At 36.9% G+C, this 27,980-nt stretch overlaps 1 protein-coding gene across 1 annotated transcript; it reads right to left on the reverse strand.

The window, feature by feature from the left end:
- Positions 1-27,950, reverse strand: SMC3 (structural maintenance of chromosomes 3). Its single transcript, XM_065638739.1, has 29 exons — positions 27,777-27,950; positions 23,570-23,645; positions 22,010-22,048; positions 21,126-21,193; positions 20,678-20,749; positions 20,412-20,491; positions 19,741-19,819; positions 18,267-18,384; positions 17,525-17,700; positions 17,259-17,339; positions 16,850-17,014; positions 16,204-16,325; positions 15,570-15,783; positions 13,121-13,224; positions 12,801-12,900; positions 12,158-12,318; positions 10,665-10,806; positions 9,267-9,417; positions 8,078-8,230; positions 5,527-5,678; positions 5,151-5,309; positions 4,344-4,451; positions 3,841-3,949; positions 2,936-3,183; positions 2,602-2,814; positions 1,720-1,911; positions 1,376-1,553; positions 850-956; positions 1-533 (listed from the first exon to the last, which is right to left on the reverse strand). Exons 1-29 carry the CDS (start codon positions 27,789-27,791, stop codon positions 462-464), a joined length of 3,654 nt encoding a protein of 1,217 aa, XP_065494811.1. The 5' UTR covers positions 27,792-27,950; the 3' UTR covers positions 1-461.
- Between the last annotated feature and the right edge of the window lie 30 nt (positions 27,951-27,980).

Here is a 27,980-nt window from a genome sequence, read left to right on the forward strand (position 1 = left end):
TCTCAGTGGAATCCTCAAAACAAAGACAACATAAACCAAAAACTTAACATATACAAGTTCCAGCGATAAAACCAACCCTTTAATTGAAGCCATTAAAAAAAAAACATGTGAGGCAATATAAATGATAAAATTATACTTAAGAAAGAATAGCTAGCACTTTCCAGAAAGCTTTAAAACATCAACAGACACTTTACAAAATATTTGAGGGAAGAGAATAAAATTTCCAAACTACAGGTACTGTATAAAGGTAACATTAACAATTATCTTATAAAATACAGCAACAGAGACAAAATGGATACTCAAGCTCCTTTGAAACTAAGCCTTCTGGGATCTTGGTTAAAATGTATGTTCAAAAACTGTTTTAAACAAGGACTAAATACTTCATATTTTAAATTTACAGGTCCCTGGCATAAACATAGCACTATACACATCTTCCAAACAAGCAGTAAGTACGATTTCATTTAACCATGCGTGGTGTCGTCTTCTACAAAGTCTTTGGCCATTTCTGCTGTGATCACATCAATATGACTGACCTGGTGGAACAAAAAGAAGTATACAGTTATTACAGTATCTCCAGCAGAATAAGACAGCCTTATTTCTAAAGGCTCAAGCACTTAGCAACAGGCCTATAACTAATTTCTAACTTCCTTTGAAGAACATGACAAGAACATAACAAACCTCTGTATTTATATTATTTCTCAGGAAGGAGAGAACCTTTACACAAGACTGCAATATAACTAGAAACCCATCACTGAAATACGACTGATCCACTTTCAACTCTTGTGGAGTCTCAAATGTACAACTTAATAAGGTTCTCAGTAAATGCCATAACTGAAACATATTGTTTACCTTGTTTCTGAATTTTACTCCATAGAACTTGTCAGCTGACTCGAGCAGTTCAGGCCTAAAAGTTGTTGTAATAAACTGAGCATGTTCAGCTAGTTCCATAATCATATCTAAAAAAGAACACAAGAATTCTTTATTAATGTTTAATCTTTTCAATAAAGCAGGACAGGTCTTAATGTGAGGCAGGCAAAGAGTTTTCTGCTCCTTATTCAAAATGAGGTTTTGGTTAATTAAAAGAAACACAACCAAACAAAAAACACCACCAAACCAAACCAAACCCACACCAAAAACCTTACAAAAAAACCAAACCAACCAAACAAAACCAAAACAACAACAAAAAACCCCCCACACCCCCAAACACACCCACACAAAACCAACCAGACCTAACACCAAATCCACGAAAGCTTCAGAAGGCACAAAGTTAAATTCTAATACACGTTTTGGGAAAAAGCTTTTATTTTAAATATCAGGGATGAGAAGACATTGTCACCTTCAACCAAAATGACTATGAATAAAGGTAGACAGTGACCTGAAACAGCTTTTCTGTGCTGAGCATCCAAAGCTTGGTCGATTTCATCAAACAAGTAAAATGGAGCTGGATCACATTTCTGGATAGCAAATATCAGGGCTAGGGCCACTAAGGATTTCTGTCCACCTGAAAGTTGCTGCATCTCTCTCATTTCACCCTGCTTCCCTGTGAACGATACCTAAAGAAAACAATGCAACGGCAAGATGATTTCAAAATATTAGACCACAGCATCACTTGCTTTTATAGTGAATAAAAAGGACCAATTAAATGTTGCCTTTTAAAAATATAGTTAAAAGGCAATCTAAATGAGTATTCCGTGTAGCAAAACACAAATTTTTCTTTACCCTTATGCCAACTCCAGTGAACTGGTCTACAGATGGAACACTGCTCTGAGATCCAGATCCTCTTTCACTCTCAGTGCTGCCTTCACCTTCATCCTGGGACTGATTGCCCTCCACATCTCCTTTCTTCATCACTAACGTGGCCTTGCCACCAGGAACTAACTTCTGGAATACTTCACTGAAATTTTTTGACACCTGAAAAAGAAACAATCAATACACTGGCTCACTTTTGCATAATGAAATCAATCACACACAACAGCTGTTTTTACATGATCATACTAAGTATCTGCAGAGACCCACATTCATTCTTAAACACAAATAAAAATGAGAAACATGCTATACAGAGTTCGGTTTAAAAACATCTAAGCCAACTGTTCCTGTAATATGAGAAGTTTCACTTTTTCAAGAAAATGGTAGAATTAAAACATAAAACAGCAGCAAAAGCAAGTATTACTTGTTTCAGTAAACTTCAGAGGAGATCTCAGTGAAGCAAGTGACATTTTAAGAGAAGACTTCACATACTTTGTAGTTAAGATCCCCTGTTACCATGAGGAATTACTTTCACTAAATCTGGGTAACGGATTTGGTACAGAGTTTATTACCAGACATTCCCCAGAAAGGGCTGTAAAGAGATTTGAAAGAAAGGAAGTATTTAAGAGGTACAAAGCAAAGCCAGAGTTGTAGTACAACCAAGATGAGCATCTATTTAAAATGCTAACCTATTTCTTTAACAGAATTTAAAAGAAAAATTCGAACCTCAAGCTACATGATATTGCCTTCTATTAATACAGGATAGATGTACTTAATATCTGCTTCTTCCCATACAGCTGCTACACAATGGGACAATTTGATTTCAGCACTTAAGAATTGTTGCCATTTTGTTACCTGTTTGAAAGTCAGCTGAATCGCCTCATATTTCCTGAGCTCAAGGACATTCATGAGCTCCATAATGGATTTGTAGCCCCTGTCCAGTTCCTCTTGTCTTTTTATCAATTTTTCCTTCTGCTCTGAGAAATTCACAAACTGATCTAAAGCTTTTTTATTAACGTGACTGTATTTCTTCAGTTCCGTATTGCACTGCTCCAGTTTGCGGAATAACTGTAAATGGAAAATATTAACATATCAAAGTGACTTGCAATTCTACTCACATTTGACACTTGAGATGTACACAACACTAAAGTTTCAGGTCATAAAACATGAAACCAAGTACACTTATTACCTGCTTTAAACTTAAAGTCTGATACTTTTCAAAAGCCTCCTGTGGAAGTGAACCTAACTCTCGAATTTTCTTCATGCATTCCTCTTTTTTCTTGAGGAGCATGCCTTGCCTGTTAGTCATTTTTTCAAGTTCTTTTGTGTCATGGTTGATGGCATCCATATGTTCCTTTTCCATGTTCTTCCAGCGTTCCATGCTCTTTTGAAGGTCTTTAATTCCAGCTTCTGTTTTGTCAATAGAATTATCCAGATCTGAGATATTGAGGGAGAACACAAAACCCAAAATGGTAAGTCTTGCACGCCTGCATAAAATCAGCAATTATCCAGTCAAGTATTTATGAAACAAAAAGATAATGCAAAGAAAAAGATCTGTTAAGGAACAGAAAGGTAATTGTAAGACAAAAAGCTGAAAATCTCTCTTTTCTTCCTCATGAGTATATGGCTTAAAAAAAAACTTAACAAACATACTAAGGTCATATTATTAAAGTCTAGAAAGAGAAGAAAAAAAAGTTTGAGCTATACAGATGCTATTTCTTATTTGACAGCAACTTAAATTTTAGATAGGTTAGACAAAATTCAAGAACTACTATACGACATCATGCTTGTATGAAGGTTGCTTCAAAAGTACTATGCCCTGAAGCCGTAAGTCTGTAATCACCCACACATATTTATTGGTATTACAGTGTGCAGCTGTAGACACTTTCATTTATGTACGACATGCACAAAATCTTATTATCACTTATCTTTTAAATTAGTTCCAAAAATCTGTTACACACTGTTACTACTAAAGTGTATTTGAAATTAATTACTTCTTCTCATATAATGGTCTATTTCTAAACCAAAACATGGTATGTGTGGACTTTCAAAACCCTCAGGACTTTCCTTTGAAAAAAAAATGATGCTACCCACCATCTGACCGTGCCAGTGTATCTTTCACTCGTTTGTTGATGGCCTCAAGTTCTGATGTGGTGGCAGTAAGAACTGTGCCACCTTCTGTTTCCCGTAGCTCATTCAGTTCCTATGGGACAAAGTAAATGCCACCAAGCTTCAGCATGGAGGGGAACAAAAGTACAAGCCAGACAAACAAGTTATCTTCTGCTACTCTACATACAACTATATTAAATATTTTAGTAAAGTTTTAGAGAAGCTAGATCTTCAAACAGATCTGTCATTATGGTGGCCCTATTTATCCATAGGTTGTGTATTTAAAGGAAGATTTCTGTCAGAAATTCATATGCCTAAAATACTGTGCTGAAATTTAAGTAACACACTTAGCTTGGATATAGGGAAGCAAAACCCACCACAGATAATACAAGGTAATGAATGAGTATTTATCAAATGATTAGTATGTTACAGCCTCAGAAATAAACCAAAAACAGATTGCAAAAGTACATTTAAGAGAAAATCCTTACTTGTTCCACTTGATCTAAGCGTTTTCTCAGATTCTCATTGAGATATGTTTCAACTCTTGTGATAATGCCTTCTAGTTTAATTCTCTCATTCAAAAGCTGTCTGTTTTCCTGAAAAAAAGTATATTGATTGCCTTAACTGACTCCTAAACAACTTTTTTCTTTTCAAAAAAATTTAAGACAAACAAAAAAAAATCCCACTCTTCACACAATTCTGATTATTAAATATCACACATCTCTGGACTGTTGCTCTCATTTTAACAAGTAGAAAGAATCGAACAGCAAATACTTTTGCATCTGTCTAGTTTTAAAGTCAACCATACAAATCAGCAAGTTTCTTAAACCGTATTAGCATATGAATCCAATTCTTAAACCCAGAAAAAGCTTTTCAGAGATTATACTTAATAAGCAGAATTTTTTCAACAACACGAGTATCAGACAAAACTGTAGTTTGTCTCATCTATCACATGCTTAAAGGCATTGTTTTATTTCCCCACACTCTGCATAATTCCTTTCAGATGATATCCATTTGTATTTACTGTTGTAAAGTTCAAAAAGCAAGGAAACTGATGATTCCAACACAAATAGCCATAATTCTCACACAATACAGCTAATAAAATCCACCCCGCATTTGAGAAAAACATACAAACACACTTCACAGACAAGAAAACTCCAAACACGTCTACCAATGAAACACTTCTTTCATTACACTATATTAATCATAAGTGATTTTTCATACAAAAGGACAAAAGTAAGTTTATTTGGAAGAAAGGTACCACATTTAATGGAAAGTAATTTTCGTTTCCTTACTTGCTGAAGTTGTCGAATTTCATCATTAAGAGCATCCACACGTTTCTGATCTTCAAGACTGAGTTGAGACAACAAATCAGTCCCCAGTTCTGCTTTCAATGATTCTCTAGTTGACTCCATAGCGTGCAAACTTGCCTCCAAGCTCTGCAAACTGCGTTGCTATGGAACAGATATTAGACAGAATCATTCCTCAGAGTGATCTGTAGATTTATATGAATTTCACTTTTCTGTTTATGTATTTTTGGTGACATATCTCTAGTCTTTTTTTTATATTTCATATTACAACATTAACCAGAAAGGAATGTAAGTTTATCAATAATATTAATAAATACAAATAATATAAAACCCAACAGTTTTCAATATCTGCATACTATACCTTAGGCATAAATGTCTTTTCAGATTGCTGTCTCTTCTCCTTCAGCATTTTCATCTCTGACAAAATACTGTCTCGAGAAGCTTTGAACTTTCTCTGCTGTGTCTCAATTTGCTGCATTTGGTTCATTAGCTGGTCAATCTCATTATTAATCCATACCGTGGGCTAAGGAATACTCTGTCACTGTTCCAAAAGGCATTTTATACCTACTAGTACCTTCAATTTTTATTCCCCTTGGCATATTCAGCTACCATTAAAAAAAAAACAAAAACAAAAAAAACAACCCAAACAAACCACAAAAAAAACCCTCCACCAAAACCCCAAACCTCAAAAAACTGACAAAAATAACCCCAAAAGACAAATCCAAAATATTCAATTTTACAGGAGAAATCAAGAACCATCCACAAAAGTAACTTGGACACCCTTATCAACATCAAGAACAAATAAGGAAAGCTTCATTTAGCTGTTAATTTTATAATGTGGCACCTAGAAGGTTAGAGATACATTTGAACTTGTAACGAAAACTGAAATCTTACAAAATACAGAAGAGCAGATGCTTACATTTAAAAAGAAATACAAAACCAATACAATTATCCCTTACTTCTGAGACAAAAAGTGTAATTTGTTTGTGCTAATTTTGATATAATGGCTTAAGTCATGGTGCAGAGCATGCAGAAGATTGTTTTAATTTATGTTGAATTGCTAACATCGTGTTACTCTTAATACAATATATATTTTAGCATGACATCAACTTAAATGCCCTAAAAATTAAGTAATTCCCCTAAGCAGAGGTGACAGTAAAACACTTCACTATATACTTAAACATTCTGCAAAAACTGTATGAGCTACAGAAATTGGCAGGAATGGAATTTTTTATTTTCCAAACGACCAGGTCTGTTTGTGGTATGTTCTCAAAGTTACTGTCAGACTGCAGTAACAGCTCACATCACAGTCACTGACCTACCACAGCGGAAGGGTATGCCACATAGCAATTTCTATCACTTAGGTGAGCACTCTGCCTACATCCCTTATAGATCCCTCCTCAGAAAGAAACCCAGGCCTAAAGATTTTGACTTAAATGAGAGCAAGAAAGATTCCTCAGTTCCAAAATAGTAGTCCTAGTTAAAAGTTAATTTGTACTGAAACCGAAGGGTCTAACAGGTAATTGGGGAACTTAACTATAAGCAGTAGGAATTCAAGCTGCCATTCCTAGTTACAAAAATCAGGTTGCCTGTACAATGCACACTAGGATTAGTGTTAAAATTAGTTTCTGCACAAATCCTTTTAAACCATATGCCATATTTGTAGTTTAAAAAAAGATGTAAGTAGGGAGAAAATGCAACACTTAATAAATACTTAATTGTAGATACACAAATGGAGTCCTGCACATCACTTAGAGGTAACAATAAGAAGGCTAAAAGAGATTCTTTATCGTTGGTGCATGTAAAGCCTGCTGGCAAATTCAGCTTATTTAACTCACATTTAACAGACTGTTTCGACATTTTTCCACTGACTTAACAAGATATAGGTACATAGTTTTAAAGTTTTGCTTATCAGCTGTGGCTCTAAGCATGCGCTGCCCCCGAAATGTCTCTAATGCACTGCTGCAGGTCAAAAAACAAAGCAGTTCAGTTCAAAGGACACAATGACCTGGATAACGGAGAATAAAATTGTATAAACCTTCCCTGCACCTGAATTCCAGATACTGGATCTCAAGAGGACATTGTAGCGTTAAAGAGGTTAGAGGAAAAGGTGACAGTTACTTGACCTTTTGTAAAAAGAGACTGAAAAGACCAAGACTGTCAAGCACCTCAGAGCTTAATTATAATATAAGGCGCTCCATGTCTTCCCCACAGCATAAGTGAACTATGTAACACACCAATTCAGGACACAAGAACTAAAAATACAGCATTAGTCAGAAGAGGCAGTGAAGATTAACACAGTTAACAAGAATATCTGGTTATAGTAGTTATTACAACAAACTGTAGAAGGAAGAGAAAGCATCAAAGTTTATGGTTTAATCCCATCTCTGAGCTTTGAAGATCAAGATCAAACTTTAACACGGACAGATTACTAAAGCTCCTTTTTCCTGAAGCCTACAGTGCCAGCCACTCTCTGAAGCAAACTATCACACAAGGTGTGCTTTAATCGCTGTTTTTCAATCAAAGTTCTCCAGTATGGACATTTTACCAAAGAAATAACAGTGGTATAGAAAGTATTTCTTTAAAAGCTGCATTGATCTAAAAATTATTTTTAAAATGTAATGCAATTCAAGCACATAAACAATGGGTGTTTTTTAAAATCTATTATTTTCACTGGTTGTACACCCATTTTCTCATGCAGGGTTTTGTTTGTTTCTGCTTTACCATTGATTTATTGTTACTAAAATCCCTACAGTAAAATATAGAACTAGGTTGCACAAGCAACAGTCAAAACGAATGCCACAGCTAATATGTCACATTAGGTTAGTCTCCTGTTTTTCATCTATTACTGTAACCGCAGAACAAAAGCTTTGTCATCACACAACCTTTCCCCAAGAATATCAAAAGGATATTTTCAATGTTTCTGCGTAAGTTTTCATTGAGTTTTGCTTCGAGTTCACCAAGTTCTTCTTCTGCCTTTCTAACATCTTTTTGCAACTCAAGCCGAGACTTCCTTGTGTCATAATAACCTCCAGTCAAAGCACCACGATGGCTGACTTGGTCACCTAGGAGGACAACAGCATGAGACTATATGTTCTATGCTATCAGCACTCTATATGCTCTCCATGATGTTCAGAGCAGTTTCAACAATGCAATTTAACAGATTAATTAGAAGATTTAAATCAACCTACAGAAGTGCTGCATCAGCATCAGGAACCATGTATGTATGTTCACAATAATTAGGGGAATGTTTATTTTGGGATTCATCTTAAAGTGCATTTCCATTCTCAAGACCAACACAGACTGCTATGATCTCCTTTAAACATTTGCTTTTTTGTTGTTGTTTTTAATTAATTTTTGAAACCATGCAGCTTTGAAGGAAAACAATATTCATCAAGGGAAAAATGCACACACCTAGAACGATCAGTTAAAAAAAAAGAAACCCCTCAGATTTTCCATGAGGGAGAAAACAAAAGAGAGGGTGAGTAATTAGCAGCATCTGTGGCTGGTAGAGGATGCTTTTACTGAAAAATTAATAATTTCCTCCTCAGACATCCTTAGCAACTTTTTCAGATTGACTGTAAAAGACAAAGAGACTACAATAAATCTGCAGGGAATCTGCTCTTCAAGAACAGGCAATTAACAAGAGATATAGATTATTTCAGACACTATAACATGTAAAATGTGTCTGATACGCAGAAGAATTCACCTTGCACTTATCAGTAATTAAGGCTGTACATTTGCACCCTAAGAACCAGTTTAAGTTTGTGGAAAACATCATCAACACTCCAGGAAAGAAAACACCTGTTAAATTGGATAAAACAAACTGGATTAACACAAATCCAATCTACTTTACAAACTCCTCAGGATGGAGATACATAGCTACTAACTTTTAGACCATAGAAAATTCAATGGCTTGTGAAGAAATTCTGTATTCTTAAGCACTGTACTTAAACAAGTGCGACCTTGTGCATCTCAGACAAGTACACTATTATTTAAAATAATCTTATTTTGACAACACCAACAGACCATGTTCAATGAGCCTCGCATTCCAGGGAACCCATTTTCACAATAAATAATTTATAAAATCGCAATATTTACCTTCCAGAGTAATACAATCCATAGTGAAAGCTCTGGCCAGCTGGGTAGACACTTCCATGCTACGACAAATTAGAGTCTTTCCAAAAACATGTTTGAAAGCTTTGTCAAATCTTGGATTGTATCTCAGTTTACTGATCATGGGAATAGCATCCTGAAGTGACAGTGATTTTAATGAGAAGAGCATATTGATAGAAATATGGCAAGTATATTGCAACTAATTCATACACAAAATTTAAGAGAGCCCTGGAAAAAAGAAACCACCATCAAGAGTAAAAATAGAAACACACACTAGTCTCATAACAAGAATTTGTAAAAGTTTAGCACATCTCAAATGCACTGAATATTAACATCAGCTTCACAATCAATAAACTTCCAGAATGAAGACTCCTGGAGCTGTCTATATCATTAGTTGCATCCAGGATGTCAGACCCTGAACTCAAAGCACAATAGTGTGAATGATACTTTGGAAATAAAAAGCTGTCAGTTGGTAGAAGGATGACACCCTGATTGACAAGCACATAAAAATCAAATGCAAGATTTTGCAATTTTAGCTTTTTAATAGCTAGGTTTAAGCCTTAAGTCAACTATGGGTCTGCCAGAAATCTCATCTGAGTATTAAATTGCTGCTGAAACAGATCAAATAAATATCATAAAATGGGAGGACATTTTTTTCTTTCCAAAAAATATTCCTTTCTGCAGCAAGGATGCAAATATTAACAATGTTTTATTAGTAAAGCCCTCCCAAAATAAACATGCTGAAAGTCCAATTGTTTCCTGTTTACTTTTTCCTATGTTTATCTGAGGAAAAAAACCCCTATTTTAAAAAAAATTATTCTACCATGATTACTGTAGAAAGCAGTTAACATTTTCACAATTAATTCACTACTAAAATTTCAAATAAGAGCAGATACTTTCTTGAAATACATTTTAGAACTACTTTTTAAATGATTGTCACTGAAGGTTTATTTATGCATTTTTAAGTATAAAACCACAATTCATCTTCAATAACTTTGAGAAATTGTCTACGAGTGTAACATAACACTATCCTCCTCTTCAGCTTTTGTCTGTGGCAGCATTTCAGCTTAAAAGAATTAAAATTCAGTAATTTCAGCAATTATCTGGTTACAAGAAAATTCTGCTTCTTTTTAGTATCACTTATTTACTTGGAAGGTGAAGCTAAACTTCAAAGAGGAACTGCCTGACAGGAAAGTAAGTATTTTCCTATAACAGAGTTTTTATGTTGAGACGCATAAATCAGAAGTAGTATTTAATAGCAGACATTCAACAGTCTGCCCACCAAAGCAAGTGGTGGGCAATAAGCAATATACACACGCAATTCAAAATATTAGACTTTGTAATTATAAAGTAGAGGAAGGTTCAAAAGGAACTCTAACTCACATTAGTCTCAGGATAAGCAGTATCTCTAACATCCAGCTTGTTCAGAGGGAGGAAAGTAACTTCTCCAGGAAGGTTCATTTTGTTAAATTCCATTAGGATTTTTGTGCTGACCTCATCAGAATCCACGATATGATAAAACAACCTAATTGACAAGCCCAAAAAACAAGCAAAACTTTACTGTGCTAAAAGTACCAATATATTTGTATGGGAACAGTAAGCATACAGGTATTATTAAATAACATATCAATATAAAGCTACATCGCATTTTCTCTTCATCTCTGTGCCTTAAAATAAGTAGATATATTCTATTGACTTTCATTAAAATGGGATCAGACAAGAATCTTACATTCCACCCTCCAGTCACAAGAGCAGCTCAACATGCATATGGTATCACTGTGTATACAGCTCTGTTTGGTCCAAGTGCAAACCTCTGTCCTCCATACCATTTCACTATACAATATTCATCCCTCTTTGCATAGATTTACACAGTCTGCATCTTATGCCTCTGTACACAATCAACAGAAGCAGAGACCACATCTATCTACCTGTCAGTGACTAGGACTAGCATAAGACAGATTGCAATAAGTGATCTTTCTTTTGCTAGTAGAACTACAGTTTGCTTGTTACTGTTTCTTCCAAACTACGTGGAATAAAACAGAACTCAAGAGAACTGTGAAGTAAGTTTGAAGAGACAACCTTGTTCACACAGACATACATTTCAGAGGAGGGAATGCATTTCAAATTGTGGTAGCATCAACATTTTTATGTGATGGTTTGCAAGATCATGTCACCTCTGTCCTTTTTCCTACCCTTATGCCACCATCTACATTTCATTAGAACAAGAATTTGTATGACTACTCATGAATGTAGAACAGGTGACTGATCACACTACAAACAATTTCACTTGAAGTGTCAGATGCTGCACACAGTGATGGATCATGCAATAGGCACTTACTTCTTCTAGAACATACAATTACACACAGACTCTTTAATGCTCCACATTTTTTCAGAGAGCTTTTAAACAGCAGCTTTTGACAGTTTAGAGACCACCTTCACTCAAGAGGTTTTCCAGTGTAAGAGAAATAATTCTTATTGGTGGTTATCACTGAAACATCAGCATTGCTTTCTGTAGAATTCTCCATACTGGAAGATGTTGTCCACTTTATTCAATATAGCTCAGCCCCACCACCAACCTTTCTGGTAAATATCAGGAGTGAGGTGCTGGGGCCTTTTTGGGGGGTCTTTGTGTTGTATTTTTAGGGTCTTTTTAGACAAGATCAAGAGCAGCTAGGATTATTTTTTAAATAGGCAGAATTATTCTTCCTTCTAAAGGAGTAGCAGTTTTATCATGCTATATAGAAGGCGCTTTGACAAAAAAAGGACAGGAGCTCAAGTTTAAAAGAATAAAACATTCAGTAGCAACTGGCACCAACAACTAAATTGTAACACTGCAGCTGTTTTAACTTAATTAGCACTGAACAGCATGTAATTACCTGTTCCCTGCAGTAACTTCAACGCAAGTGTAGAAAGCTGGTTCGCATTCGAAGTTATTCATCACAATGCCATGATAGCCATTTAGAACATGCTGGTTTATGCCTTTTCGACGGAAGTGTTCCAAAACTTTGTTGATGCTGTCTATACCATTCAAAATAGCCTGTTAAAACACAGCTCATTACTGTATTGCAATGAAAAGATGCAGAAATAGTATCCACTTTAACTCTGTGAAAGTCATAACCTTCTTTTCAACAAGTTCCTGCTAACTAACCTACAGCTCTAACAGATAACAGAAGATACCTAAATATTCGAGTCTGCCACTTTTCGAGGTCCTTTTTTAAAAAATAATTTAAAAAAAAAAAGGCAAGAAGACATCAGAAGAAATTTTAGAAGTACTCCATTTCTACTTGGTTTCCTTACCCTTCCTCAATTACCTTGAGCCTACAAAACTAATTTCCAAGTAGTTCTAGAGCTATAAATATTTGAAAAATTCAGCTTACAAACATATTTTTTCCACCTTAGTTATGACAATAAGATGATAACCAAAAGAAATAACTATCATATCTTTCTGATAAGACTGTGATGTCTTAAGAATGAGAAGAAAAGCTTCCACAAGGAATTCTCAGATACAAGATATCTTACCTTTCCTGTTGCTGCTCTGAGAAGTTGCTGTTTCTTTTCTAAATCCTCTCGTTTTGCAGCAAGAGCTTGTTGTTCTGCATTCTCTTCTCTCCATAGATAACTAAAGAACAAAAATAATTAAAATATTTTAAGTGTGAATGAAGTCTGAAGATTGTTTATTATTGTTACTCTCAAAGACTGCTAATTTATCAGGAAGGCAAGTGCAGGAGTTCATACATGGCTATATTTTAAAAAACATACCTACATGCCATGTTAACAACTACACAGTTGGGGTCCTTCACATTAAGTGATATTCAGACATATTTCAATTAATTACTAACTTTCTTTCGCTCTGTAGTTCATCCTTTTTATTTTTCACTTCATAGTATTTTCTGTCCAGTTCTTCAACACGAGCCTTCACTTCATTAAGATCCTGGTCCAGTTTCTAACACAAAAAAGAACAGCATGAAACTACAGCTCTCTAGGTTCAAAGTTTTTTTTATTCAATACTAAATTACTACTTAAAATTCAGAAACAATTCCTACAAACGTTTTAACTAATTTACAACAAACTGCAAAAGCTCTAGGAATAAATACATCTTTGTAAGGGAGAAGTAACAAGGTGAATTTATCCAACAGACTGCAAGGCAGGCACTAAGTTGCACTGTGCATCTGGGCATCACAGTGAAATTACTCACGGTAAGTCACAGTAAGAAACCAAACCAAAGCAGTAACTATCATACACATAATTATATTTAACCATGCTCTGAACTAACACTTGTGATAAAAACACACATACTAGTCTTGCAGACCATGCCATACTGCTATTAGTCGAAAACCTTAAGCCTGCTCTCCAGCAGCGCAAGCACTTTAACACAGCTGCTGTCAGCAGCAGGCTATTTAAGCCAATGCACAGCCATCCTCCCCTTGCCCATTTAACACTTGCCAGTTGTACAGGACTAGCTGTGTTCTCAAAACACAGCCGAGATTTTCCAACCTAACTTTGCAAGCTCTCTATCACATTCACCCAAGACATCTCCCCTTTGAACAACAAAAGCTACACAACTCAGCCTGAGCATAAATCGACCTTCCTTAAGGAGAAAAAGAAAATCAATACATGTTTTAAAATGAATCAAAAGGCCATCTCAAATTTAACCTCTTCAATTCTATAGAATTCCTATTGAGCAAAACAATACAATTACAAACAGTCAGTGTTAAATGCCACTTCTTTCATCCACCAACTCACAGAATCATTATTTTGCTAACAAGGGCCCCATCAAAATAGTATTTTAGCAGAACACCATCTTCTTTGTACAACTACATTCCTAGATTTTGTCAGATTGATCCTTGATTTTGGTAGATATATTACACAAAAAACAAGAACACTGTCTATCAGCACATGCAGGGTAGCAGCATTGGCACTGGATGCTCTGCCATGATAAATGCAGTGGTTTTCACTCCTGTAGGAGTGATTTTTTTATTGTACTGCTGTATTTGCAGTGTAAAAGCTGTTTCTGAATGGAAATTAAAGTCTAAAACTTATGCAGATAATACTGAGACAGATTAATCTTCTAAAACGGATACAGATACAACTTCTAATCATCTGCAATTGTGGTGCAAAGGTGCAGCACCTGCAGTACCATTCAAAAGATCCTCTGTTTAGGGAAAACAAGAGGAGTGTGAAAACAACCAATTGCTAGGCAATATACTGCCTTAGCTTATTGAATTATTTAGTATACTGCTTCACAAAGAACTCGGTTAGAAACTGCTTAAATAGAATTTGCTTAGCCTAAGTAAGTTTGCTTAGACTGCAAGCTGTGAACCTTTGAACTTTCTGACTCATTAAACAAAAAAGGCCCCAGAGACTGTTCAAGCTAGAGGATAAAGAAGCTGTACCCAAGAGGTAAGAAAAGGAACAGAACGATGCTTCTAAAAGAAGAGGATAAACAGAAGAATGTTTTGGCTATGCCAAGAACTTCTTTTTTTCCCCAACTGCAGGCGCAAAAAAAGAACCACCACCAAAACCAACCACGAAAACAACCAACCAACCCACCCCACAACATATTTTCAGAAAAAAAAGACCATCAGCTACCCACAGAGATAAGAAACCTCATGAAAACCAAGAGACCCAATAGTAAGAACGGGGAGATCCCAGACTCTGATTTTACAATTGGCCTGAACTGATGCGTGAGGAATGGGACACTTAGATTGTAAGGGTATAACTGCCCAAGAATTTCTCGGCTGGGGTTCCCTCTACCAGAGGCACCCAACTCAAGCTGCTCTACACTGTACTTTGCAAATAAATTATTTTAGAGAAATTTCTAGAATCCACGCCTGAGTCTCTGTATCAGGAAACCTAGGGAAAAGAAACTTCCTGAACAGTCTGGTGATCCCAATGGGACCCTAGGCCACCACCTCAGAAGCCTCTTGTCTTCAGACATTGCTTCCCTAATGCAATGTAGACCTCTATAAAAACATAACAAATCATTACCTATATGAAATGGTCATGTTCAACATAGACCAGGAAGAAAGCAGATCTACATCTGTTCCTGAAAACCCAGGTCAAAAACTCTAGGGCAAGTACCAGAAAGCATACAGTGAAGATGCAGTGCTAAAGAGGGTTTAGAGTTTATCTGCAGACATTTTCAATAATCTCTTTTTAGAAGATCACACCCAACAAGAAAGTCTCATCTTCCATATAAACAGGCACGAAAGCCTAATTGTCCAAGATAAGACTGAGTGCTTAACTCTTCTCTCAAAAATACTGGGAAATAATAAGCTGAAAACTTACACTGTACTGCTCCAAATTTTTCTCCTTGTTTGCCTCTGTATCCTCTAAATCCTTGTGTATAGCTGCAATCTGCCGCTTCTTGTCATTGATGGCTTGATCTAAAGACTTCAGTTCTTTCTTTATCCACTTATCCCTTTCTTCTTTGGAGGTAAACTGGCTTCCTCGACCTTGCTTTGCATAAAGATCTGTTCTTTCCTGTGTAGCCTGTGCAAGTCTATTTTGAGAAAGGAAAGATATGCTGTATTATAAAGAAATCACGAATTTAAGAGCAAGCAGCAAGAATTACCATAAGCATTTTCAAAAAGTGTCAAACCAGCCTCTAAAATTTAAGCACCAAATCAGTAACAAAAATAAAAGGATCATGCTATAAACCATATATACAATCACTCAAATTACTTCATGAAACAAGAAGTCCACAATAGCCCACGAAGTTAAGTTTACAAAATTAAGTTCACCAAACACTGTTCCCCTCAACAATAAAGGAAGCTTTTTACAGACCATCTGTAAATATATATAGCTACCCCACTCCCAAGCAAAAAGTACAACTCTGAATTAGTTACACATTTGGATAGTACTGATATTATCTTGGCTTTCTTTTAAAATGCCTGACTCCCTGTTGTAAAATGCCACAGACCTAGCAATTCCCCTCTCTTCTTTTTCTTTCACGCTGTTGAATTTCGGCTCCGTTTCTGCTAATTCTTTCTGCTTCTCCTCAATTTTCTCAAGAAGCTTTTGCCTTTCTTTTAACAGTCTTTTCTGAAAGTCAAACAAAGCAGTATTTAAAGTTAGGCAACATAAGTAACTGCACTATTAGGCAGATATGGGTTTCTAAAGAACAATTAAATTGTAAGATACTATTGCTTATCTCATACTATGTTGTTTCAACACTTAACAGAAGTGAATTCAGTTCCAATCAAGACAGTAAAGAAGGATCAAATGGAGCATTCTCAAGAAGCTAAACTATGCAAGCAAGGATGGTCTGTATGGGCCAAACAAAGTTCAGGTTAGCGCAAACCCTCCATTCCAATACTTGCAGCAATTAAGATCGAGAGAATTGCAAGTGCTAGATTTTGCAACATGCAGGATGATAAATAAGGGATTGTAACACACGAGTCTATGTTTACATGCCCTACAAGCACACTAAAGACATCACCAAAAACTCAGATATCTGTCCAGCAAACCTTAGACAATAATGAAAGGCTGCAGTCTAAAATCAAAACAACGTACAAGTACACTACCTCATGCCAATGACATTTTAAGACTCCAGCACTGTTACATACCCTTTGTTCACTGTTGCCAGCTAATTCATCTTGCAGGTCTTTAGCCTTCAGCTCTAATTTAGTTCTCTGTTTAATCTGCTCCTGTCTTTCAGCACTTAGTTGTTCTTTCTCTTCTTTCATTGCCGAAATCTTTGTCTTCAGTTCTCGAACTTGCCGTTCTATTTCCTGTGCAAATTTAAATATGTAGTATCTTGAACACTGTCTGCACATTTCAGTATCTATCGAAACTCACAAGACAGTTAATAACAGCTCAAGATACACTAAAAGTGTGATAAACTTCTCCCGTTTCCAAACAGGATGAAAGCATAGAATAGAATTTAGCACTGTTTAAAAAAAAAAAAAAAAAGATATTAAAAACCCGCAAAGCAAAACACAGCTCTGGAGAGCCCTTGTTAAAAGTATTTTTTACCTCCATTTTATCTCTAGCATCTTGCTGTGCATCTCTCAGCTGCCTGGATTTCTCTCCACTTGTCTCTCGTTTGGCAGAAAGCTGTATGGAAATATCACCATTAGCTTAAGTAGCAAGATCCTGGTTTTGTAGTACTTACAGAATGAAAATTATTTGTTAAATTACTGAAAAAGATTGACAGGATTGTATCAAGGAATGCAAGGAGACGTTGGCAAAAAGTAAATCAACAGCTCACGTTACATTTTATATTGGTTAAGCTACTTTACCTCGTCAAGCTTAGCTCGGGTTTCATTAAGTTCTTGATTATAAATTGTGTATTCTAATGCTCTCCTCATTTTATCCCATTTCTGATACTGAGCAAGCTCTTCTTTCTCCTCTTCCAGGGTATGCAGCCGCTCTTCAATGTATTTCAACAACTCATTGATCTTCTCTCGCTTGCCCTCTTTAGAACAGATGACAGGATTGAAGTTTAGTTAAACACTGTAATACATTCTCACACCTTTAAAGTTACTCAGTGTTCTCCACTGATTAACTATTTGTCAACAGTTATGAAATGTGAAAAGGAAAACATATGTCCAGAAGTTCCCCCCTGTGCAAAAAACTTTCCTACAGCAGAACTGTTGTTCTGTAAGGCAACACAAACATGTACTCTCTTGGCTCACACACATAAAATAATTATAGACTATATTACATACACTTTAGTGTTTGCATAGCAGTACGTATCCTGATTTTTTGCATCATTGTCAGCTGACACCACTCACTGTTTTGAACAGTATAAATATCCCAATTAGCCTAGCCAAAAATTTTTATTACTAAAAGCACACATGAAGTCACTTATTAAACCTGTTGAGGTATCTAAAACTCAAGGAGAAAATATGAATGCTCTGTATCATTTAAGATACCACGAATAAAATCTATCTAGCAACTAGCTTTATTGAAAAAGTCATAAACCTTTAGAGTTAACAGTTAACAGAACTACTGTAAAGCGTATTTCTTAAACTATTTTACCTGTTTCTTTCATTAGTGAAATACTTTCTTCTTTACGTTCATCGTACACTCTGGTACCGGCTACTTCTCTTAGTAACTTCAGTCTTTGAGAGTCGGGAGCTGTGGCCATCTGGTTGATCTGAAAATTCAAGATCTATGATTTCAATAGCCTGCTCTGGATGTATGGCTAATCAAAACAGATCAAAGATTGCATTTTTTTTTGCTGTGCCTGCTTGCCTCAGGTTTTGGCAGGAATATTCAGATATCTAGTACATACCATACTGCTTTCTTTTTGAGACAATTAGTTTCGGGTGGCAAGTACGCCGCTTGTAACAAATTTTGTTAAGTTTTCAAATGCTACCAGCTATTACCAAAACTCAAGATACTAACATTATGTAAACTGAAGAAATCATTACCTGCTCAAAATTACATTTAGAGAAATTCAAGTCCTAGTGCTAAACCAATTAGTTTAAACGCCTCCATAAAATCACACCAAAATGTGTGGGCTATAAATCTTAGAGTAATTCAGGTCGTGAAACACTCATTAATCCAACATTAAATCAGTCATACAGTTAAAGCTGATGTAAAACTCACTTTCCTTCAACAGAAATTCAGTGATTGCATCATCTATAGGAAGGTAACTGTTTCTAATTTGTATTATATTAACACTAGTATGTGTATTTTGGCTGTAAGAGTCATGTGCACCAATCCCCTCTTCAAAACACAAGTAACTTTCCAGCCGAAGTTTTTTTCCAAAAACCACACATTCAGCTGTGCAGGAAAATTTATCTTGCTAAACATTTGAGAGACTGTACTGCTGGGTCAGCATTTCTGCCATCAAGTGCTCCACAAGTCTCTTGCATTCCCCCTTTTAAGTAGCCTTTCAGTAATCTTCTGGAGCTAACAGTTATCAGTGTCTCCATGGTGTCCCACCCTGTGAGCCATTACAAGTAATCTGTCCCTCGTCTCCAGATCTGGGTGTCCTTTAAAAGGTCTGGTAAGTGTACTTGGGTCTTGAAGACCAGTTCATACAGGCCATGCTGTGAGCCCTTTCCCTGCTGAGTGTTCAGTTTTGGTGCCTCCATGTTTCCATTCACCCTCCATTGACAGTATTTTTAGCCTCTTAAAATTCTTCACAATGACTTTACTGCCTCATCTTAAAGCCCAGGAATCTATGAATTTACACTGAAATGGTCATATGAATTAAGTTTGCTTTGTATTCAGGTATAAATAAAAGCATGTGATTGCAAAGATTACCATGAAAAAAACCAACTTTTCTACATATCAACATTACAGACATTAAAACTTTTTTCTTGAAATCAACATACACTACTAAGACAGCAGTATTTGCAAAAGCAGCATCTACAAGAACTGTTTCGAACTAAGATTGATTTAGCTTTTGGTTTACTTCTGCAATAACTAAACTAAGTTTGTGTTCCAGGAAACATGATGCTCTCTATAGTGATTTCTTCCACTTTGTGAACAAGAATCTTACCTTTCCTTGTTTGACAATATAGTAGGGATTACTACGAGAAAATCCAGCACTTTCGAGAAGGTTCATTACATCATTTTTCCTGAAATGTTAATTATGAATCTATTAAAAACACTTACAGTAAAAGTGACAGCTGTAAAAGTTCAGTTAAGTATCACAACTATTCATTACATACTATAATCACCGTCTGTAATGCATGCTCTGTTTGAAGAAACCTCTTTATTTGCTAATAGCTAATTCTAAACCAAAATGAGACCATAAAAATGAAAAATATCTAAAAATACAACAGCATTGGAAAAAGATTAAGAAGTACCTCAAGGCAAAGAGGAGGCAAATACAGGTAAAGATACCACAAGGAAGGATATGAATCAATCTAAAGTCTGGTAACTCTTCTATTTAAAAAAGCCCTGAAAGAACTATTATATAAGCAGTTAAACACAATGTTAATGAATGGGTTAAACTGCAAATTCAAAGTCTGCTGTCTATTGCACAAGGACAAGGACTGATGTCCTTGCTGTCAAACTACTGGTACTCAATATTATGCAACTAAATTAGCATTGCTCATGAAACTCATGAGAATTTATTTCAGGCTAGAGATGCAAGTGTTCAGTGTGACTAGCTAATTTTACAGAAATACTACTACTCTCATTCAGCTAAGGAAAAGAAGTACCTACGTCACCATTTTCTTGTCCAAGAAATATTGGTCCTTCTTGGCTCCAATAACTCTGCGAAGTGAGACTTCCTCTTTATCAATCTTAAGAAAACAAAACCCAGTAAGGTTAACTGCTTGCAGTAGGTATGTAAAACTAATCCAGAATCCTTATCGCACTTTTTACCAGAACCGACTCAAAAGCAGTTACCGTACTGAAGACTTACTATAATACTGAGATACCAGAGTCTGAAATGATCATCTATTTCTGAAGTAGTGTCTTCAACTTACCGGTAACCTGTTGTCTGAATTGTCAAAAATAATTTCCACAAATGCAGAAATGACACGAGGACCTGTACCTTCCTAAGAAAGGAGATATTGTGGTTAGGTAACTCCCACCTTAAGAAAGATTTTAAGCTCATTCACCTCCCCTTTTCCCTGGCAATCCCACTTCCCCCTTACTTCCAAGGATTTGAAAGTCAAGAGTATCTATGTTAGATCCAGTACATATATTTTTATGTCTGAAAATCTTGGATACAAATTCACCAGTGTGCTTTATCAGCATAACATTATTAGTTTGTAATAACTTCTCTTTTGCTAAAGGGAAACAAAAAATTTTTAAGGATGTTTCCAAAATAATTGGCTTAAAATATCCACAGCCCAGCAATTTATGGTTTTTGTAGTAACATTCAAATCCATTAGCTTATTTTTGCTCTTGTTGTTATACACCTTCACTTACATGCAACAAAGCCAGTCTCTGCTCTGGGCGAAGATGACTGAATTCATCACTGAGGACGAACTGAATTGCTGTAATAAAATAGTAAAGAAACATGAGTTTTAGTCTTTCCTTTAGGGAGATATGCAGCAGTTTCTTAAACTCAAAACATACTGTTTTACTGTTGTATCATATGCTTCTGGTAATACCTTACAATGTTTCTTCAGTAAAACATTAATCTGCTGGATCATAATGACTCAGTCTGGTGTACATTAGAATTTCTCTGAAGGCATCTCATTGTCACCACCTGACCGGTTCACTGTACAAGCATCAACAATGCTGCACAGGTAGGGATTCATGAGCTTTCCTCTACAAATATATAGCACACAGCTTAGGTTAAAAATATTGCTTCAACACTTGGCAATTTATGAAGACTACTATCACGAAGGCCACCTTTGACTACTTTGACTACCATCTTTGTTCCTCCATTGATGCTCCCACCCCACAAAATTCCCTTCATAACCATACATTAAAGGGTTGTATAAGCTGTGCCATACTGCTATAGAATCAGCTTAGAATTCAGCCATTAAGAATGTCTAAAGGAACTGCAAATATCACAATCAGCTTTCAAGGCAGGTGACTTTTAGAAACAGTTTCCTCCTGTAAATACATTTTTTGCCATTTTAAAATCTTAGAAGGCCCTTAGTAAGAGAAGTCAAATACTGGGGAAAAACCTAAAGGTAAGTATGAAACAAGTGCATTTCATCATTGTCAAGTAATGCTCGATTTGCCACTCCTTGTTGAGGAAGAACATTTGTTAAACCAGCTTCTGGTAAAAACAAACAAAGAAACCTGGTGTCATCAGCATCCACACACTATTAATATTGTATGATGAAATCCATGCTTACCATAAAAAAAGTTGCTTTTTCCAGATCCATTTCTTCCCACTGAAAATTAAAACACAGAGTACAACCTCAGGTTGACATAAGTTAACACTGCAATTTACATTAAATTCTGCATATAAATATTCAAGAACAGAACCCAAATATAACACAAAATCTCAGTGGAATGAAGCAAACTTAGCGGGTCGATTGTTTAGTCATTGCCTGAGAACAGAGCAGTCTTTTCCCCTCTCACATTGCAATGACTTACAAACTCCAATACTATTCCACAATTAGAATAATGGTTAAACCAATCCTGTTTATTCACATACTTTTCTTTTAAATACTGATCTACTGGTGGGATAAAAATTCTGGTCCCAGCATAATTTTTTTATATTTAACCAAAAGAAATCACTTGCCTGTATATTCAGATTGACTGTATGAACTTCAGGTAGAGTTCGAACTTCTTAATACTCCACTTACTAATTCAGTAATGTTTTGTTTTAAGAAGACTGGAAGAAGTACTATTTCTATTTTAAAAAATAAAGGTATAAGAATGCTGCACTACACTAACATACAGTAACCTCAGTGTTGATTCTGCAGTTTTTCAGCAAGGTTTAGTGTCTTATCTTTAAGATGAGCATCTACTGTATTAATTTCAGAACGGCTTGCCTTCCAGCAGCAATGCGCATTCCAGGCTTTTAATCTCTTCCTGCCTGCATGCCCTCCAGATTCACCTCATGCCCAAAACTACTTGAGATTCCTAGCAGTTCTTTAAAGAGGCAAAACACAGTGAAGCTGGATTTTTCTTTCCCCCTTTTTACAAGGGAAATGCCTATATAAAGTTTCAGCCGAAGTAACATTACATGACAGGACATGCTATTTAAGTCACATGCATGTTTTTTCCAGCCTCTGGCTACTAAGTTTTTATGTCCAAAATTGACTGTTTTCAGCTGGGTCAGCAATCTTAAAGTTGCTGCATAATCGCTAAATTCAATGCAAATGAAAAGGCAGGACCAAGATTCCATGGGCAAAAATAGGAAGAGGCATGAGAATGCTGGACAACAACATGATGTTAGATTAGGTGTTATTTATGAAACTACACTTTGAAACTTACATTGTACTTTTTGTCAGTCCACATTTCAGAAATTCATTTCTCCAAAGTTGAAAGAAAGAGGATCATCTCTGCAGCAGTGTATAGCAGTGTGTTTACTTATGAAAAATGATCACATTTACACACCACAAAAAAAATCCTATACAAATTCTCTGTTGCTGTTCCTGCAAGGACAGCCTTTAAAGGAGGTCTGGCTGACACAGAGATCTACACCTATGAAGAAGTTTACAGACATCACTCAATTACTGAAGACTTGGTCATACTATTGCCACAGTAAAACTGAATGCTAGCATTACTTTGCTGTAAGCGGAGTATGCCTTGTGACATGTTACAGACAACTGCAAAGAAGTTTCCGAAACAGAAAATATAGCTGTCAAAGGTAGGCAGGATACTAAAAAGGACTCTGACATGAACATCATCTGAAATAACAGTGGAACTCCAGTCAGTGTTAAAAGACAAGTATCAGAACTTACCAATGACATTGTGTTTGGAGCTGAACGGGTCCACAATGGTTTGGTCTCTGTAGCTTCGAAAGCCCTGAATGATAACCTAATGAGAAAAGCAAGTTATTCTGACAAAGTTCTTTCCATTCTTTAGCATTTTTTGAACTATTTTACAGAATATTGATATCAATTACAATATACTCGATTTTCCCCGCCCTTCCTGCACACACTTCAACCTTCCAGCTTAACATCAGCAGCTTACATCATAAAACTTGCCCCTAACCTAAGCATCAGTTTAGGGACAGGTTTTTCTCCCCACATCACAAGAGATGTTGGCACTTTTCTAGGCCAAAGCACAGTGAACAAGAGAATTCTGAGAGTCTTTTTGTAACAAACGACACAAAAATGTGTATTTGCATCAAATAGTACATGTGGGAAGGAAAGCCCCAATATAACAGGCAGTTATCCTAGCAGGGCCAGATTTATATTCAATGATTATAACGCAATCCACATAGAGCATAAGAATTCTATTTGCAAATTCTTCAAGCAGAGCAATTACAGACTGCAAAAACTACACCAGACTTTACCTATTTTACATGTAATACAGTCTTATTTTGTTTTACTGCACAACCTAAAGGAAAAAGTAAAAAATGCATGCTATCTTGGTTCTAGTGAATTCACTTCCTAAGTAGACAAATACAAACCTTCACATTTAACTTCAGAAGCCCCACAGCAAACATTCATCTAAAAGCAGCATGTCAAATTTCAACTATTCAATTTCAGTAGTGATTTGAGATTTGCCAAGCAATATACAAGCTACAGAGCAACAATATTCTTCTAATACGTCAGTTCTGCACAGTGGCGGAATTGATACAACTTCCAGCGCACATATTCCAGCATTAAGCAATCTTTTCCAAACATTAAAGCCGTGCTGAAAGACTACACAGCAGCTTTGCTCTGCTCAGCAAGACAAAGAGACAGCAGCCACCTGAAAAGCTTTGACGTTTTCAGGTCTTTCTGCAAAAACACTTACAAAAGGACTAGAGCTGACATTTAATAGTTATGTCCTTCACCCAGCTCTTCTCCAGCAGAAGCAAGATATTGTCAAAATAATGCCAATGTCTCACCATGGGAATTACTTGTTAGGAAGACAGCAAAACATCTTACATGATATTTCTCAATATTATTACTGCTGAAGTTCAGAATGTGAAATTATTTAGACTTTGGTTTGTTTGTAAGGTCTACAATCCCATCAACATTTTCTGTTTTTCTGAACATGTCAACCCTTTGCTCACATCTTCAAGTATTAAAACAGCCCATGTTCCAGAAGATAAGCGTGATAGTTGGTATCTGAAAAGCACACACAAAACTTCAGCAAAAAGCCCAGAAGTAGTACTGTAAACATTAAAGCAAGCCTTTCTCCCCTGCTACAAAAGTCTACATTAACTGTATACCTGAGCAACTCGAGAAACAATTACCCTCAGAACCACATCCATATTCTGTAATATTCTGGTAGTGCACTACGCAAATGGTGGGGAAAAAATCTTGTCCATAAAACTTACTAGACAGAAGACTGGGAGAAGAAAGTGCCTTGATTAATTCATGTCAAGTTCAGTCTTAAGTCTTTCTCCCACTATGTGACAGCCCATTATCAAGGATTATCACAGAAAACTCTTTTACCACCTGTTTATACTAATGGACTAAAACCATCTCACTAATACTGAATGAAAATGCCATGCCAGATTTCAAATCAAACACTTGAGTTTATAAAACTGAAAGGAAATAAAACTTAAAAGCATTACCTAACTTTTAGTCAGAAATCACAGTCATTCTCTTCCCAGGCACTATATATTCCTTGTCAAATCCTCTTTGCAAAATTATTTCATTACTAGAATCTGAAGCTAAGAACATGTATAGGCAGAAAATTACTAATCCTGGACCATCAAACACCAGATCTAAGTAACAGCAGCTATTTTGGAAAAGGAATAGTCTGACACTTCCTCCAGTACTTTGCATATCTAAACATTTTTTTTCATTTCAACTGTCTGTGCTCCCTCTCCACAGGCAAGATACAGTCCTCATTAAGTGCCTGCACTGTATTCAGATCTAAATTCAAAGAACCTGCATTGGAAGTAATTAAGGATTTCAGAATTTAATGGTCCAAACTACAGAAAGCAAGTTTAAGACAATGTATCAACTGAAGACTACCCAGTCACTATGGTTGTGAACACAGACCCACACCTCCCCTGAAAAAAATCAGCCTATCTCATCTGCCAGATGGAGATTTCACAGTAACAGTAAGCTCTGCTTCAGTATCAATGGCTCTCAAAGGAAAAAACACGAACAGCAAATCTTACTCAGGTCTTGCCACCAACTCTAGGCCACAGCAAATATGTTCATTCATTCTGATATTGAAAAAAAAAAGAAAAATTTTAAAAACCAAAAAATATCTGGCAAACAATGCTGCTTCCCAATTCATCAGATTTCAAGAAAAAATAAAAAAGAAAATAACTGGAAAAAAATGGCCTCTAGCATTTTTACAGTTTACCTATAATATTCTAAAAACCTACAGAATGGAATAATTAATCTACTTTATTCTCAGAAGAACCTGAATGCCTCTACAAAAAGGCAAAACCAAATGATTACTATTTCTTGGCTATTACTATAGTGGGATGAACTTTTACCACCCACATACTCAGGCACCACAAGAACACGATACAGGCAGACTCTGAACACCATTTCCCTCCCTATCCAAGTTTTTCCTAGATGGCTTCTCACTTCATCCATCCCTCATATTCTGAAACATCATAACCTTTTTATTGCTTTGTATAGCCTCAGATTAAGACTTAAAATATTTTTAATTTTCGATCTCCAAGAATGATTTCTGGGGAGTAACAGAATTAGAGATATTGGCGGAACCAAATTCACCCCCATCTGCCTTATTCTTATGTTCACACCTTGTTATGCTCTGTTCTGTAGGTCCTAGAACAGTTCTGGTTACCAACCACCCAAATTTCTGTTTTTACAGATGAAACTCATTTCCCCTGTTCTGACTTAAATTCGACTTCTTGCTGTGATTCTATATTTCTTCACTACTGTTTACTTTAGTGCGATTCAAATCTGGAGAACAAGAATTCTTATTCAAAGACTTAGAAGTAATGTGTGCACCTACAATGACAGTGATCTACTAAAACGCGATCAAAAGGCAACCGAAACACTCCCTAGTGAGCCGAACTGATGAGAACGTGATTTCTACGTAGAACATGCACTTTTAAAGATGATAAAGTATACTTCTTAATAAAGACACGTGTAGGGTGTCAGAAAGCCAGGCAAATTTTGAGCGCAGTGAGAAATGAGAATCCTAGTAGGCTTTGTATTAACACACATAGGCAGTGGTACAAAATCAGCCAGAAAAATTCAACCATACTATGCAGTACAGCTGCAGTTATGTAATACAGAAGTAACATTAATTATCATCTCAATCAAAAAAATTGTTTGGAAAAGGTTCATACAAGACCCTTTTTAACCGAACTAGTTGCAGACTGCTTGCCAAGCACAAAGTTAAAGGTGAAATGGTCCGTGCCCGGGGGCCTAAGGCATCACCCCAATACAGACAGTAACTGCTGTTTCTCCCGGGGAAAGAAGCAGACAGAACCAGTTTGAATTGAAACCCCAAATACAGCCATATTTCTCCACTAAAACCACACGCAGGTTTATTTTAAAAAAGAAAAAAAAAGTAAAAAGAGAACCCACAACTTTAACAGCTGAAAGATGCCGTCTGACAGCTGAGAAAAGCCTTTTGTTTCTGTACGAGACCCTCGGCCTCGGCTCGGCCGCCCCTGGACGGCCGGGACACCGGGGCTGCCCCGTCGGAAGGGACCCCGCAGAGCCCGCCAAGTCCCGGGCCCAAGAGGGCCTCTCCCCACCGCCACTCCACACCTGCAATGAATGAAACCAGCCGCGGGAACAGTGTGAGGAAAGGCACCCGCCAGCCTGCACGGCGGGCCAGCTCCGCGGCTGGGCCGGGGCCGCTTCCCCTCAGCAAGGGCCGCGGTCTCATCCCCGGGACAGCGGCGAACCAAGGAAAGGCCTTTGGTCTCGCCACCAGCCAGCGGGCCGAGACCTGACTCTGCTGCTTGTCCAGAGGTTGCCGATCCCCGCGGCGCCGGGGCGGAGCGCAGCGGGCCGGCCCAGGCCGCACCGCACACGGCGGGCGGCTCAGACCCCGCCGACCTACCTGCTTGATGTACATGTCTGCGGAGGACGGGGGCGGCGCCCGCAGCGGTGCCTCCTGCCGTCGCTCAGCCCGCCCTCACCGTCTTTGCCCGGCACGAGTGCTCGGCGTGACCCCGGGTCTCCGCCGCCTCCCGCCCCTTCAGCCCCTCCAGGCTCCTCAGCACAGCGCCCCGCTCACCCCTCACGCAAACAAAATGGCGGCGGA

The sequence above is a fragment of the Caloenas nicobarica genome, chromosome 7, assembly GCF_036013445.1.
Source record: "Caloenas nicobarica isolate bCalNic1 chromosome 7, bCalNic1.hap1, whole genome shotgun sequence".
Classification (NCBI taxonomy): Eukaryota; Metazoa; Chordata; class Aves; order Columbiformes; family Columbidae; genus Caloenas; species Caloenas nicobarica.

What these genes read in the sequence shown, in the direction of transcription:
- SMC3 (XM_065638739.1), bottom strand. An exon ending in TTGGACAAGAAAATGGTGAC is followed by an intron (nt 19,820 to 20,411) that starts GTAGGTACTTCT and finishes TTAACATTTCAG; the next exon opens with GAAAAATGATGTAATGAACC. An exon ending in GAACTACAGAGCGAAAGAAA is followed by an intron (nt 12,901 to 13,120) that starts GTTAGTAATTAA and finishes TTTGTTCTTTAG; the next exon opens with TTATCTATGGAGAGAAGAGA.